This window comes from Clinocottus analis, unplaced genomic scaffold (genome assembly GCF_023055335.1).
Source record: "Clinocottus analis isolate CAN_PGR_092001 unplaced genomic scaffold, fCliAna1.0.p SCAF_16, whole genome shotgun sequence".
Lineage (NCBI taxonomy): Eukaryota > Metazoa > Chordata > Actinopteri > Perciformes > Cottidae > Clinocottus > Clinocottus analis.
Genome location: NW_027175887.1, coordinates 1,962,862 through 1,979,194, shown reverse-complemented (window position 1 = coordinate 1,979,194; position 16,333 = coordinate 1,962,862). Strand labels below are relative to the sequence as shown.

At 45.8% G+C, this 16,333-nt stretch overlaps 1 protein-coding gene across 7 annotated transcripts in view; it reads left to right on the top strand.

The window, feature by feature from the left end:
- The window catches only part of caskin1 (CASK interacting protein 1), an 85,419-nt gene that overhangs the window by 49,607 nt on the left and 19,479 nt on the right, over positions 1–16,333 (top strand). For 6 of the 7 annotated variants that reach the window (XM_068578006.1, XM_068578013.1, XM_068578012.1 and 3 more), the window contains exons 3-10: positions 7,853–7,950; positions 8,061–8,206; positions 10,790–10,885; positions 10,990–11,120; positions 12,429–12,537; positions 13,149–13,257; positions 13,477–13,589; positions 14,561–14,678. In XM_068578006.1, the coding sequence (XP_068434107.1) occupies positions 7,853–7,950; positions 8,061–8,206; positions 10,790–10,885; positions 10,990–11,120; positions 12,429–12,537; positions 13,149–13,257; positions 13,477–13,589; positions 14,561–14,678 (920 nt within the window). The remainder of the gene's footprint in view (positions 1–7,852; positions 7,951–8,060; positions 8,207–10,789; positions 10,886–10,989; positions 11,121–12,428; positions 12,538–13,148; positions 13,258–13,476; positions 13,590–14,560; positions 14,679–16,333) is intronic. The other variant, XM_068578007.1, reaches the window with a different exon arrangement.

The following is a 16,333-nucleotide window of genomic DNA, read 5'->3' as shown; positions in this document are numbered from 1 at the left end:
GGTTTCTGTAAAGATCAAAAGTAATCCTCTCAGTGCTGCGCTGCCGCTGCAACAGTGTAATCTAATTAGCTGTTTACTGTTATTGCCTCTGCCCATGATTTCCTCCCTCAGCATTAAAAGCTCCTCACTGGCTCACACCAGCAGCGCTGCGTTTGGGGAAGTCATAAATAAAGTGATAGGGATCCATGGATCAGGTGGACTTTTGTTTTATAACGAGCTCTCATGGCTGCTCTTCTTGGAAGTCGCTTGGAGACTTGTAATGAGCTCACTGTTCAAAAAAATCCTCTAAACTGGAATATTTAACTCCATCATTTCTCATCTGCTGTGTGTGTAGAAAACGCGAAGAAGTGCAGGAAAGCGGTGGAAGATAATCAGGCAGCAAGAGAGAAGAGTATTAAACCTTTATTCTCTGTGATGGCCAGCAGGGGGCGACTCCTCTGGTTGTATAGAAGTCTATGGGAAAAATATTCTACTTCTCTGTTGATGTATTCCCTCAGTAAACATTGTAAACATGCGTTTATGGTTCAAATCTCTAGTTTCACGTCTTCTTTAATGCAGCATGATGTTCATTTAGTAAATCATGGTCCATTTAGACCTGAGGTGTCAAACATATGGCCCGCGGGCCGGATCCGGCCCACCAGGGGGTCCAGCTCGGCCCGCTGGATAACTGTTGACACCAGGAATACTGTGGCGGATTTTCATGATCTTTCAGCAGATTTGGATAGCCAAAAAAAAGACCTTAAAATAGGTTTTATCATCCAAAAACCTTCACCGATGATTTAAACATAGATAAATATTGAATATTGAGTGATCAAAATGGTCAGTATGTGACCCCCTAACTAAAATGAGACCATAAAGCAGCTCATGCTTTAGGGCGGGGCCACAGCGCTGTCCGGTCTGGGAGTTGTCCGTGTTTTCATCTTAAAACTTTAATCTTCTTACGGTGTGTTTTCATTTAATCGTTACATTTCGGTCGCCTAAAAACGATTCACGAATTGTAAACTATCAACTCTTCTGTTGTGCTTCTCTTCCTCCCGCCTGTGTCACTTCTGCCTGCTAAAAACCAAGATGGCGACGGCAGAAAAAAAAAAAAAACCAGGATGGAGACGACCAAAAACCAAAATGGCCGACGGCCAAAATGCCAAACTCGTGGCTTCAAAACCGTAGCCCAAAAACAAATCACGGTGACCACATTCTCTTCTTGTAACGGTCTATTCACATGTGTGGAACAAACTAAACCACCTTGTTAGGTTTGGGCCTGAAATAAAACGTAAACTTAAAGAAAAACATAAACACGTCACAACAGATCGACTTCACAAAGCTGTCGGGAGCATCGAGGGCCCAGAACACACACCGTGAGGTTTCAATCAGCTGGTGTCGAGACGTCATTAAAACCAGCAGCAACCCAACAAACCCCGTCAGTGTCGTGACGCCGTTGAGATAATTAGAAAACGCTGTCGCAGCAAAGTAGTGAGGGCGCCACGTAGCAAGGAAATGAACATGCAGAGCAGGTTGAGCTCATATGCTAATGAGGTTGTGTGTCTCACACGAGGCTGGAGACGTGACAACAACAACGCACTCAGAGTGCACACAGGAGCGCTTCATCCAGCCTGACAAGGAGATCCCCGCTGAGGCACCAGAGTGCCGTACAGGAGCACCGCCATGGTATCCGCTCTGGAAGCGCAGACGTTAATGATACCGGCGTGCAGACGGGGAGAGCTGGACATGAAGAAAGAGACGAAGATGAGAGGGAGAGCGCCTCGATCCTCAGCCAGCACATTGTTTTCTGGTGCAGGAAGCGGAATCTGATTGTGCTTTCCCCTGTATGTTTATTTATTTATACGTACAGTATATACACAAACAGAGACAAATAGAATACATATGGGACGAGACTAAAAAAAGATGGTGGGCCATATATAGAAAAGAAGCCACGGCACTAATAACAGCCAACGTATCTGCAGCTTTTTGATCTCATTTAAATAAAGGTAGACTTTTAAATACAGTACACAAGTGAACTTAGATGTCCATCTTTTAGTCTAATGTTGAGATGAATGGGAGCAGAAATGCCAGAACATTGTTTTTTTTCATGCCAAGACGTGAAGACGGAGAACATTTCACTAGACTGAGTCGCCCCTGGGTGTTTGAAGCCGGCTGTGCAGCGCTCACGCCGCACAGCGCTGAGGGGACGCGTCTGTTCGTGTCAGATTAATAACTAAAGCATAACAAGGCAAACATTGTTATGGTCACCATTGTGAAAGCAGAACCAGTTAAAAACATCTTAAATTTCAAAGAAATCTAGACAAGTAATTTGCTGAAATTATTTTAATTGCATACAAAACCATTCCAGTGTTTTCCAACCCTTTCAAATGTATTTATTTCAATCAGTTTATTTGATACAAATCTGCTGCTGATGAAAACATGATAAAAAAAAAACTACATAAAACTTCATAACGATGGAAATTTGTGAAAACTTGAATTCATATTTTGCTATTTATATTCGTAAGACGCCACGTAAACAACTTTTTGAATGCTTCTTTTCTCAATGGAGCTAGCATTGATCAGTGCAAGGCTACGCTAACATGGTAGCTGCTCGCTAACACTCAAAGAACAACGTAATATATTATGTATGACTATGATATATGTTTTCATTTTGTGTACAATATGTGTATACACATATTTCATCCGGTCTCTACTAACATCGCGTAGCGTGGAGCTCTGGCTGCGGATACAACAGTTGAACAACGGCGGGACGTCAGTGATGTCAGGAGGAGAATCTCAACGCTGATGAGCTTTGGCGACGCGGCGCACGCTGAAAAATGTCGACGAGTGAGGCAAATCCCGCCTGCTTGTGTTACATTGACTTCATATGGAAAACACTCACGGGAAAATCTTTCTCCGCTAACCCATCGAGTCATAAACACAAGAGAGAGCTGAACGTTGTTTCCCCTTCTGGCCCGAAAGGATACCGACCAATCAGGAGTCACCTCTGCCCCTCCCAAATGTCACTTCACCCCGTGTTTCCGTCAGGACGCGGAAGAAAACATCGTGCAAAACCTTCACAAGCAGCCGGTGTTATCAACACGGACAAGTGATGCTGTCGCTCGGTTTCTAAGCTGAGCGATTATTTGTCTTTAGTAGAAGAGGAACTAATGAGACATGAACACACACACACACACACACACACACACAACCACACACACACACAGGCGTCCCAACAAGGAAGGCTGTCTCTGAGGTGTACGTGATGATGAGATGTGAGTCATCTTCACACGGCGCCTACGAAATAGTCGACAATACAACACTTGACTGGAATAGATTGTCGGCTTGTCCAGCGACGGCCGCATGAACGCTCTGCGTTCACACACCTCCGAGCTTTGTTACCCTGACGCCATGTTGGAAAAGACGCAGCCGGAGATATCGTGACCCAACAGAAAGAGGATCTGGAACCTGGACACACACACACACACACACACGCAGGCCCTTTGACGGACACTGATGGACGTCAATGGGGCGTCAAAACGGCATGAAAGGTTGTGCTCAAGCTCGTGGCGTACATATAAATATCTAGAGGAGCATACCGACTGGAGGGGGGGGGGGTGCAGACCTCGAGGGGACCGCGAGCGAGACGGAGACGAGCAAACGGAGACAAACGGAGACAAACACCCGGAGGCGGCCGCTGAGAGGAGCTGAAGGAGCGAAGCGAAGAGCTCGGCTCGTGAAACGGAGACGTGGGTTCAGAGGCAGTGCAGCGGCGGCTCGGCTTCGTCCCCACGTGGATACAAACCGAGGCACGACCTCACCCCCCCGATGGGTGCATCATCGCGAGACACTTCTTTCTGATGAACTTTGACCTTGGCGGCTTTGCATCTTGTTTGTAGTCGGGCGTATGCACAGCTAGCTCCTCGTGTCTTAAAGGAACAGTTCCTCTGAGTTTGTTTGTTTACAACTTGCTGTATGTTTACTGTTTATTTACGCGCTTGCTCTTGTTGTTGTTTTCTTGTTATTTGATACATATTTGAAAGAGTAAATCTAGTCTATTAGTTCAGCAGTCTGTATGGTAAATATGAAGCTACCGCTAGCAGCAGGTTAGCTTAGCTTAGCACAAAGACTAAAAACATCTTTACACAGAACTTTGGGCTGGTAATCAGTGAGCTTTAGAGGTTCTTTTAAAAGGTTCAGTCGAGTCGCCTCGTTTCCAGTCTCTGTGCTAAGCTAAGCTAACCAGCCGCTGCAATTGCTTGAGGAAAAGGCAAAAAATGAGAGTGGTATCAATCTTCTCATCTAACTCTCGGCAAGACAGCAAAAGGCTTCCAGTCGGTTTCCTGGTTTGCAGGAACCTCACCGTTCGTTATGAGCAAATGATAAAAGAAAACATGTTTGTACATGTGTACACAGTGAGCTGCAGCTGATAAGTAAATGTGTCCGATACATTTAGCACTTTGCGACGATACTGAGCGGCCGCTAGCATCTAAAGGGCCCGAGCTGTGATAAGTATTTACTCACAGATCATCATACGCATTCATGAATCTGGCTGTGTGGGTCAGGAAGCGCACGTCTGCCGTCACCAGCGTTGAGACTAATTCCTCTAATGGGAGAAGGAAGATGGATTCATGGAGAGTAAACGAGGGGAGGAGAGATGGAAGGAGGCCTAATGGAAGAGGAAGAGGACGAAGCTGCGAGACGGAGGAGAGAGATCGAGATCTGGAGGAAGGTGGAGGAAGGGCGTATGAATATTGCAGGGTAGGTTTTACTCCTTGGCAAAAGCGAGGGCTTCCCTCCCCTGTACGCTCCCGCCGACACTCTGCAGGGCCGCGTCACGCATCCAGTGCTGCATTGTGCAACGCTCTCCCTGTTTGACCCTGGGAGGAGGAGGGGAGGGGAGAAGGAGGCGCCATGGTCCCCGAGATGCAGAAGTGGGTGACGCCACGCGCAGCTCTGCCTGCTCAGCGTTTGTTGTTTCAGGACGGCTCGACGTGCCACCGTCACACTTTAGGACTGTCAGAAGGTCCAACGATGCTCACGTCTGTTATTCACTCATTTTGTTTACAGGTTTCATCACAATCATGTCCATGGGAAAGTGTGAATTATTGTAATTTCATTACTATATAATAATAATAATAATAATACATTTTATTTGGAGGCGCCTTTAAGGTCACTTTACAAAATAATACAGGATAAAAAGCATGAAAGATATAAACAACAGTAAAACAGAGCATCAATATAAAAAACAAGTGAAGTGCAAAGGGACCAGTTATAAAGAATATGCCAGTTTATATTCTTATTAGTAGTAAAGAATATGTATATGATAGAGAGAGGAGGAATAGAAAAGAGGAAAGAAAAACACATGTATATATAAGAAGTGGATGTTGTCATTGTGACGTCACCCGTTGCGATTTTGAAGCCTCAAGTTCGGCCGTCGCCATCTTGGATTCTGGGCTTTTTTGCAACCGGCGACCAGAAGCACGCTCTGCTCCACGGTCTCTGAATGGAGCATGATATACTAAATAAACATCCTGCTGCATGAAGAAGTAAAGAAGACTTGAAACTTTAAATGTCAACATTTACTGAGGGAATAAATCAAATCAGAAGTCGGGTCATTTTCTCATAGACTTTCCTACAACCTGACTTCTTTTTTCAACCAGAGGAGTCGCCTCCTGATGGCCAGAGGAGAGAACTCCTCGGCTCTGGCTTCACTCACCGGAGGTTGAAGCCTGGAGGAAAATGAGATAAGACTCCAAACTTAGAAAAGGAGCAGAGAAGAAGTGCAGGCCGAGGAGGGAGGAGAGGAGGAGAGGAGGAGAGGAGGAGAGGAGGGGGGCGATGTGTAGTGAATAAACTAGAGCAGGTCACTCTGGGAGTGCAGCACTCTTCAGTATGCTGCTCCACACTCACAGGCACACTCACACTCAAAGCAAGTGTGACTCCTATATTCAGCCCTGTGTGCCAATAACCGCCTTTCTCACAAAATAATCCACACATGGAGATTCAGTCGCTTCGCAAGCTTTGACGCTCCACTCTTGCCAACGGTGAGGCCAGCGCCGTCTCTCTGGTTACATAACAGGCAGTGTCCAATTCGGTGTCAAATCACAAAAGAGCACGAATCATAAACTAGTAATGTGAAACAACCCCCCTTAATTTGCTGGTATTCAAGTTGACTGCTCACTTCTTTTTTTTTAAAAACAATGTATCGTTGACTTCAGACGGAGCCATGTACAAGAGTGCTTAATGAGGACTGTTGCTAGTGTAGCAAGCTAATGAAGTTAATATTAGCTGCCCAGCTGGTAGCTTGTGTGGCAAAAGTAGAGTAGGCCGAGGTTTTGAAATGGATAGTAGGACACAGTTGCTAACCTTGGCCTGCACTCTGATATAGAAGCGTCCACAACTAAGCCAGTTAGTTTAGCTTAGCATAAAGACGGGAAATGGGGCAGAGGGCTTCCCTGAAGGTGTCCAAATCCCTTTGACAACATCTGCACATGCAATTCCTGCAAGAATGAGATCGCAACATCATGTAGCCTCCAAAGTGCCTCACCTTAACTATACAAGGTCAATGCTTAGCTTTAGCTATTCAAGGTCAATGCTTAGCTTTAGCTATTCTAGGTCAAAGTTTAGCTTTAGCTATTCTAGGTCAAAAATTAGCTTTAGCTATTCTAGGTCAAAGTTTAGCTTTAGCTATTCTAGGTCAAAAATTAGCTTTAGCTATTCTAGGTCAAAAATTAGCTTTAGCTATTCTAGGTCAAAAATTAGCTTTAGCTATTCTAGGTCAAAAATTAGCTTTAGCTATTCTAGGTCAAAGTTTAGCTTTAGCTATTCTAGGTCAAAAATTAGCTTTAGCTATTCTAGGTCAAAAATTAGCTTTAGCTATTCTAGGTCAAAAATTAGCTTTAGCTATTCTAGGTCAAAAATTAGCTTTAGCTATTCTAGGTCAAAAATTAGCTTTAGCTATTCTAGGTCAAAGTTTAGCTTTAGCTATTCTAGGTCAAAAATTAGCTTTAGCTATTCTAGGTCAAAAATTAGCTTTAGCTATTCTAGGTCAATGTTTAGCTTTAGCTATTCAAGGTCAATGTGAAGCGTTAGCTATTCAAGGCAAATGGCTAACCTGAACCACTTGAGGTCAATGCTTAACCTTAATTAATTTAGGTGCCCAGTTTAACTTAACCCATCGTGAGAGATTAGCAAATTGAGGGAAACATGGGATTGGCTCAAATGGCACTAACAGCCCAGATTATTGAACGTTTGACTTGATGTGCACTAAACTGCCACATTAGTTAAACGGGTCGTCCCTCAAGGTCAGAACCCTCATGAAGCCGCCGTGACTCTGAGTTTGACTGCAAATCAGCAAATCTCCCGAGAGGAGAGGAGACAGGAGGAAGGAGACACGTGTCACTGTTGATATGAGTCAGATAGAAGGTGTGTGTGTGTGTGTGTGTGTGTGTGTGTGTCAGGAAGACACAGAAAGAGGTTGTGTGTGTGTGTTTACGGGCATTCGTTGCCTGTCAGTGTCCTCAGGTTATGTGAAGCTTTCTGCTCCTTATGCTCTCTACTCAAGGCTGACATGTCCATCTTATCTACTCAACATACTGCCTCTGGCCTCACACACACACACACACACACACACACACACGCACACACACATGTATACCTTACATAACATACAATATTCTTCTTGTGTATTGTTTTTCACCTCCCTCCATCCCATCACTCTGTTTGGTCCTAATCCTCTGTATTAAATGTATTTGTCATGCTAAGCTTTGCCATTTTTACTGACCTGTGTGTGTGTGTGTGTGTGTGTGTGTGTGTGTGTGTGTGTGTGTGTGTGTGTGTGTGTGTGTGTGTGTGTGTGTGTGTATTATAGGTTTTCTCCGCTGCATCATGCGTCGCTCAATGGAAACCTGGAGCTCATCACTCTGTTGCTGGAGTCACAGGCTGCTGTCGACATCAGAGACCAGAAAGGTAAGCACACACACACACAGACACACACACACACACACACAGCATATATGCAACCCCCCCAAAAAAGTGTGCACATGCATGAAACACTTGCTGTGGCTCTGCGTGTGCAGGTATGCGGCCGCTGCACTACGCAGCCTGGCAGGGGAAGGCGGAGCCGATGAAGATGCTGCTGAAGTCCGGCTCGTCCGTCAACGGCCAATCGGACGAGGGACAGATTCCCCTCCACCTGGCAGCGCAGCACGGCCACTACGACGTGGTGAGTGACGGCGATTCACCCGCGAGCTGAGCAGAGGGTGGAGGACGTTCACGGCAGAGTCACGTGTACTAACCACACGCCAATCCTCCATCTTGATTCATACGCAACTCTGGAATAGCAGAACGGGCTGAAAAAAGGAGGATTGACAACTGTTATTGCCGATTGTTGGCACGTTTGAAGCGATCAGATCTGCGTACTCACAGTGGAAACAATGACTCCATGTTAGGAGTTCACACAGCGGTTTTAAAGCTCCTTTTATGTCATTATTTGGGTTTTCTGCTCCATAATTTGACTGTTTATGGTTCACGCTCGCTGCTCCATGGGCATCATGAAACTAACATAAAAAATATACATTTATTGAGAAATTTTAAACCATATTTCCAACAACGATATTTAAATGACTCCTTCCAAATACTCTTTTATTAGTTTTTGTTATTATTTCCATCTTTAAGCTGACAGTTGTTTTTTATTAAATAAATGTGATATTGTGTATTCTAAATGTTAAGGCGGATGTTTATCAGTCTGAGATATATAATATATTAGCAACAATATTTAATGTGTTTGATCTCATAAGCAAACATCAGAAAATGGCTCAATCAGGTGTAAAATAATAAAAACTAGCATGTAGATAAAAAGCCTCATGTGATTGGAGACGTTGTGCTGAAATGACCATCAGGGTCAAAATCTGGTTTAAATGGGCTTCAATGGGGACATTTTTGTCGTTGAGGGTCTGAGTGTGTTTGTTTTGGCAACACAGTTTATTATAAACTTATTAAAGAAGCTGAGGTTGAACCTCTAAAATATATTAAATTCAAAACTTGCACCCGTGCCAAAAAATTATGTAAAATCCACGAACGCAGCCAAAATGATCATAACACGAAACGTCAATATGCCAAAAAATGTCTCCGGAGCTGAAGGGTATTTAAAAGTGCTGATACGTCAGTGTTCCCGCATGTTGCTGCTGACCCCAAGTGGACAAAGTATTGCACACTTATTGCAGCCTCCAGAAAACCTGACGATCAGACAGAATTGACCTTTTTTTTCTCAACTTCTCTTCACCGTCCCACCATTTTTCCATCACTCGGTCGTTACGCAGTGTAGCGATGTAGCTGTGTAGCTCGTGGTCAGCGTGATAGCTCTCGGCTGTGACAACTCTGCTGTGAAAAGGGCCCGTTCGAAATGGCTGAACGCAACATGCGCGATGTGGGAGCTGCAGCTGATTCATCCGGACTCAGACGTTCCTTCCCCACGTCTCACTTCCGTCTGGCTCTGATCCAGCGAGGGCATCGGTCGCCGCCGTATATACATCGTGCTGCAGGCGCTCTCGGATGCTTTTCCAGCTCGGAAAAAAGAGCAACTAAAAACAATCAGGGTGAAGCACTGCAGTGCTGCTGCAGGCCTGCCAGAGCAACACCCATGAAATATAGTCGCACACTCACTACAGCAGCTAACATGGCGGAGGGGGGGGGGGCTCAGCATCCGCAGGCTCAATAAGCGAAGAACCATCCCTTCTATTTGATTAAATAAGCATGATTTATAAAGGGTGACCACCCGGCGCTGAAGCGCTCCATCCACAGCTGCTCCCAGTGTGCAAGGGCAAATGAACGAAGACTAAAACACTGAACCGGACCCCAGATTAGAGCATGAATCATTTAACATCCGGCGAGGCACAGAGAAGGTTTGACGTTTGCTTTAACTACGAGTGAGGCGGGACGGCGTCTTTGTCTGAGACGAGGGGATCTAATTTGACGTGCTTTGACCGGATTTGTTCCATTTTTAAGGTGCATTAGAAAGCACAATGAGCTAATTCCTCTGGTGAGAATGTATCCCTCTAAGTCACTTTAACCAAGCTTTTCCTTTCACTTGATGTCACCGAGCTCCTCTGAGGCCGCCGTGCCGACAGGGAGGGATCCTCTTCAACGCGACCGGGGGCCAAAAACTGGCAAAAGCCCGATTTTTGCATTAGCGTCGGCTTACCTAACAGTAAAACCAGGAAACAGCTCGCCGGTTGTGCGTCCGTGAGTGAGTGAATGTGCACCTCTGTGTCCGTCTGTCCCGCTGTGGGCGCAGAGTGGCGATGCTAGTGCGCCGTCCCGTCCAGCGAACCCGTAAAGAGCAGTGAGAGGACAGCCGGCCGTCAGTGGCGGTGAAAAGACAATGAAATTGTGAAAAGTGCTGTTTTTGGGAAAGTATGAACAGGAGAAGTCCTTCATATGGCTGCGTATAGCTGGCCAAAAACTACTGTGTGGTTTTGATGCAGCAGAATGAGAGACTAGCCGTGGACGGACACACTCACTCGAGGATTCACGCACAAGAGCGAGGGATCACATGATCCCCTGGCGGAGGTAACAGTCTAGATTGACAAACAGCACCTACAGTTGATTTTTGGGCCCAGTTTAAAGACGCTAGTGGAACAGAGACGAGCCAGGATGTGATGTCACGGCTTCGTCTCCTAACTGTTGCCCCCGAACTACCGATTGGACGATTTTCATTCGGGGTTTACGGTTGATTGGCGGCTCAAAATAGCTGGTAGGTGTTCACGTGTCTCCGACGTGTCAACGTGTGTGTGTTTCCTGCCCGCAGTCGGAGATGCTGCTGCAGCACCAGTCCAACCCGTGCATTGTGGACAACGCGGGGAAAACGCCTCTGGACCTGGCCTGCGAGTTCGGCCGAGTCGGGGTAAGAAGCTAAGAGGTTAAGAGGAAAGGCGGCACCCCGGAGACCGTCGGCGGAAGCGCTGACCAAGTGTGTTGCGTGTGTGTTTTTGTGCGTTTGTTGTGTAGGTGGTCCAGCTGTTGCTGTCCAGCAACATGTGTGCTGCCTTGCTGGAGCCCAAGAAAGGAGACACCACCGACCCCAACGGGACGTCTCCGCTGCACCTGGCCGCCAAGAACGGACACATAGACATCATCAGGTACACACACACACACACACACACACACACACACACACACACCATTTTCTAATGAATCACCGGGTTTAAATGTCCTCCTGAGCCTGCTGAGTAAACAGATACACAACACAGCGAGGGAACAAAACGATGTAATGAAGCGAAGGTCACATCCTCAGCCTCATGCTCTCAAACTCTTTTCTTTGAGACTTTACACGCTGCAGATTTGCAGATGGCACTCTGTTGTTTAATATCCCATTTTTGTTTACCGGTTCGTGAAAGAAGCGTCGCTAAACGTGACTTCTGTCAACCTCGGGATGAAGGTGGAGGAAGAGGGGGGTGTTGAGAGACGAGAGGAGACGGCAACGGAGAGAAGATAAGATGGAGAGCGAGAATAAAGCCTGTCACAGCTGATAGAGCAGAGCGGGCCTCACTTGATGTGACGCTGATAAATGATGCTCATTAGGCATGGCCGGCAGTCTGCGGAAGACACACACACACACACACGCGCACACACACACGCACAAACACTGACACCAAGTCGGTAGAAGTTGGAGGAGGATGGAGTGTGTCTTTGACGGCTTCTTTCTGACAGCTGCCTCATGCCATCTGATCTTTTTCAACCTTGACTCTTTTTTTTCTTCTTTTTTTCTTGTGACCCTGTCACAGAAAGTATGAGGCTGGTGATGTTCTCGACGCGCCTTAGAGCCGCTCCGCCATCAGGGCCCGACTGATCGGAGATACTTGTCTTTTTTTGTCTTGACAGCTTTCGGCCAATTTGTGAAAATGGCCACCGGGTCCTCGGCCTGAAGGCCCGACGGCTCCGTTTGATTTTGAGCACGGATTATAAATCATCACTATGGAGCTCATAGCTCGTATTCAAGCATCATTTAGTGATCATTGTGCAGCACGGGGACACACAACAAAGTGCAGCCTGTTTGTGACACCACAACCACGGACAAACATGAACATCATGAGGAATGTAAACTGTACCAACAGCTACTCTGTGGGCAGTTTGCTACAAAGCCACGATGCCCAGATGTTTTTTTTACTACTTTTTATTTATTCAATTATTTGATCTTGTGGAGGAACAAATGGGCCAGGAGCAGATAATTCTGACCAACGCGTTGATGGTGCTCCTTCCATGAGATTTGTTGCTAATAAGAGAAATATATAGTCATGCAGTGCACTTTCCTTCAACTCCTCTTCGCTCTGCCTCTGTGTGTGTCCTCTGACACCTCTCTCTCTCTCTCTCTCTCTCTCTCTCTCTCTCTCTCCCTCTCCCTCTCATGGACTTCCTCTTCATCCCTTCCTCCTGCCCTCTGCTGTCAGACTGTTGATCCAGGCGGGCATCGACATCAACCGGCAGACCAAAGCGGGCACTGCCCTGCACGAGGCCGCCCTGTGTGGGAAGACCGAGGCAGTGAGACTCCTGCTGGAAGTAAGTGGAACTTCACTGAAAGCTTTCTGGTGCCGGGTCGTGACCTGAGTTCACTGAAGGGACAGTTATGACGTGACACTTCAAGGCCAAAGCCTTCTATTACAGCTGCGACAGTAGCTCATTAAAAAAAGGGAGGCATTTCATATGAAATTACAATACAACATAATATTCATTGTGATATTTTCCATATCACAATGAATACACTGAATACGACTTTTTTATATGACTACAGGTATGCCTGTGACATGTAGCGCAGTGCATGTAGTTATTAAAGAGCTGGTTTGCCTTAAATCTTCAGCATATTTGATAAGCAAAGCTTCATAACACTTTGTGGATTTCCTTGTCGTGCATCTCAAGTTGAAAACACACATTTCTATTTCATTTGTACCTTTCAATTTCTTGAAACGTCTACAAAATTAGTCTTTCCTCTATTATATATGTGAATATATGTATATATTGAAATAAAGAAACAATAATATTAATAAATATAAATAAGTTGTACTTCCTTCAGAGGAATATTTGACTCTGCCACTACGACTCGGTCCGCATGAAACAAACAAACAGGAAGTTGAACTCAACATGATGGACCGACGTTCTTCTCTCTCCTGCAGAGCGGCATCAACGCCGCCGTGAGGAACACGTACAGCCAGACGGCACTCGACATCGTCTACCAGTTCACTGCAACGCAAGCCAGCAGAGAGATCAAGCAACTGCTGAGGGGTAAGAGGAGGGAGGAGGGAGGAAGGAAGGAAGGAGGAGGGAAGGAGGGAGGAGGGAGGGAAAGAGAGATAAAGAGAGAGGGTTTGAGGTTTAGAGGGTTAGATTCTAAAAGTTACTAACTGGAGCTTAAAATATAGATTTTGCTGCAGCTGATTAATTGCACACAGTGTGAACACGCCATGTCAATGACATCATATCTACATTTCCTGTAACACACAGTCTCTCGCTGTCTCGCAGATGCGTCGGCGGCCCTTCAGGTTCGGGCTCTGAAGGATTACTGCAACAACTACGACCTGACCAGCCTCAACATCAAAGCAGGAGACGTCATTACGGTAACACACACACACACACACACACACACACACACACACACACACACAAAATGGCCACAAAACAACCAAAAACAGTCTTTATGGGCATTTCTGACATCAAAGCTGATACGTTATGTTAATAGAGCTCTGAAAATAATAATATGTCAAAACAGCTGAGGGGAGGAGGAGTTTTGCCAGGATAATTTTTCTTTTGAAAACAGGTGACAAAAAAAGTTTTGGCCAAATAATTATTTGTGTAAAGACACTTTTTTTGCTGGAGTAGTTTCTTACTCCTTCTGCCTCCAGAGGCTGAAGTGCCTCCTGCTGGTGAATCACTCTGCTTGAAGTCCTTTGAGTCCTTCAGAGGTGCAGTTTGTCCTCTTGTGGCCAACAGGAGTGTTACAACAACAAACACTGAGAACAATTCAATAAAAGATATCAGCTTTACTACAAACTCCATAAAATAAAACTCATCCCAGACTTATAAAATGTACTCCTCCCCTCACATCTTGAGATCTTGAGGGTTTGGGGGATAAATAAATCACATAAAAGCTTGTCGGTAGTTTGGAAGCGCCGGCGCCGCGTTGGATGCGATCACTAATGCATAAAGCGAGCGCGGCGTCCGGCTCCCCTCACTTACCACGCATATGTTTAACAGGAAAACAGCAGAGCAACAGAAATGCGAGAGTAGATTGCAGCGCAGCCAGCGCTCATGAATAGTGATGAGCCTCCCGCAGCCTCCGGGTCCTGTGATGAGGAGGCCGAGCAGAGCCCAGCTCGCTCCCTCCAGGTCTGCACGAGCAATGTGGCATCGCTGGTGTCGGACACGGGGAACTTCAGACCGTCACGCGCGTCTGTGTTTCTGTTCGGCGAGAAAAATATTATGAGCAAAAGAAAAAAGAGAGGGATGGTTTTCTTTTAGTAACCTTTGCAATGCTAAAAAAAAAAAGAAGAAACTCAATATTGTGTTCGTGACCATGCCGACCCGACAGGTACTGGAGCAACACCCTGACGGTCGCTGGAAAGGCTGTATCCATGACAACCGAACAGGAAATGACCGAGTGGGCTACTTCCCCTCCACCATGGTGGAGGTCATCAGCAAGCGCACAGGTGTGTTTACTCCTTTGTGTGTGTGTGTGTGTGTGTGTGTGTGTGTGTGTGTGTGTGTGTGTGTGTGTGTGTGTGTGTGTGTGTGTGTGTGTGAAACAAGGACCGAACTGTCAGGATAAAGTGCCACATCACACGTATTTGGACAAAACACAGATGAAGAACTTGGTGAAAGATAGTGAAGCTAAGTGAAGCTAAGTGAATGAATAATGTGTTAGCCTCTCCCATGAAGGCACTTAACCTCATTCATCTCAACACCCGCTGTCACCCCGGAGATATAATCTCCAGATTAATGTGTGCATCCATTTTGGCTGATTGGGATTTCTCACCGTACCACAACTCCGGCTTTAAAACTCACAGTTTTACGAAGTGAGAGGACCTGTTCAGTAATGAGAGTACGGACACCAAACACCTGCACGTGGTCCTGAGTGACGGCGGTGTGTTTCAGTTCTCTTTGCTGACGCTTTTCCTGCTGAGTGACGGACGTCTGTCAGGAAGTTCTGGAGGAAATACACTTGTTGTTTTTTGTCGAGAATTATGTAAGAAGATTGATACCACTGCCTATGAAGCTACGCCGGCAGCAGCCAGTTAGCTTAACTTAGCTTAACTTAGCTTAGCTTAGAGTGAAGACCAGAAACAACTGATTAGAAACTTGTTAGTTGGTTAAATCTGCAGATAAACATCAAACCGTTTAGTATCCAGTCAAAATGTACTTTAAATTGAGTAAAAGCATTCTTTCACACTGTCTTGTTACGTTAGCCGACATATACTGTATGTTGTGTATTTAGTCCCTCGGGGTCTGCGAAGCTATGTCAGATTTATGTTTGGTTAAAATCAGATGCTAGTTCAATGTAGATGTAGTCTTAAGCATTGTTGAGACATTTTGTAATGTAAATTCACACATTGTAACGGCTGATAACACGTTCCTGGCTGAGCGGCCATTCCCCGGTTCCCTCTTAAGTCGGCACTGTTAGCTTCGTTGTTAGCGCAGTTAGCTACTAGCCACCAGCTCATCTGTGTTAAAAGCCATGTGAAGGCCAAAGATATGCCTGTAGGGTTCATTAATATCACCTCCAAAGTTTCCATCAGTCTGCTAACTGTGGGTGGCGTTATATATTCACCGTATGGACGTGAGAGAAGCGTTCATCTTCAACGTCTGAATATCCCTCGCATATATTGAACGAAGGTGTATGCTAATCAAGTGAGAGACCTGCCAGGGCGACAGGTGTGGTTTTCTGGTCATCTGTGTTTTCATTACTCAATAGGTGACCGATCTTCCAAACAAGCTATTTAACCTCCTTTCTCCATTTGATATCCCTGTGACGAGCTTTTCTTTCTTTTTTTCAAGCCTCTGGTGAGATTCACAGAGCACATTCACACCCATCTCGTCATCCCAAAGTGCCACAAAGAGGCTCAAATGTTTTTTACCTGTGTATTGGTGTCTGTCTGGAGGTCTGGTATCTCTGTTTGTCCATTCGTCCTTTTCCCTGTCGTTGGCCTGTTATGTCCAATTTGTCTCAGTCTGTATGTCCGTCTCCCTGTCGCCGTCTGCCTCATCATCCAGAGATCACAGAGGTCTCACTTTCACACCACCTCTCCTCTCTCATAGACCATCGTTCATTGATCACTCAGTCAAGACTGCACAAGTCCATTTACCT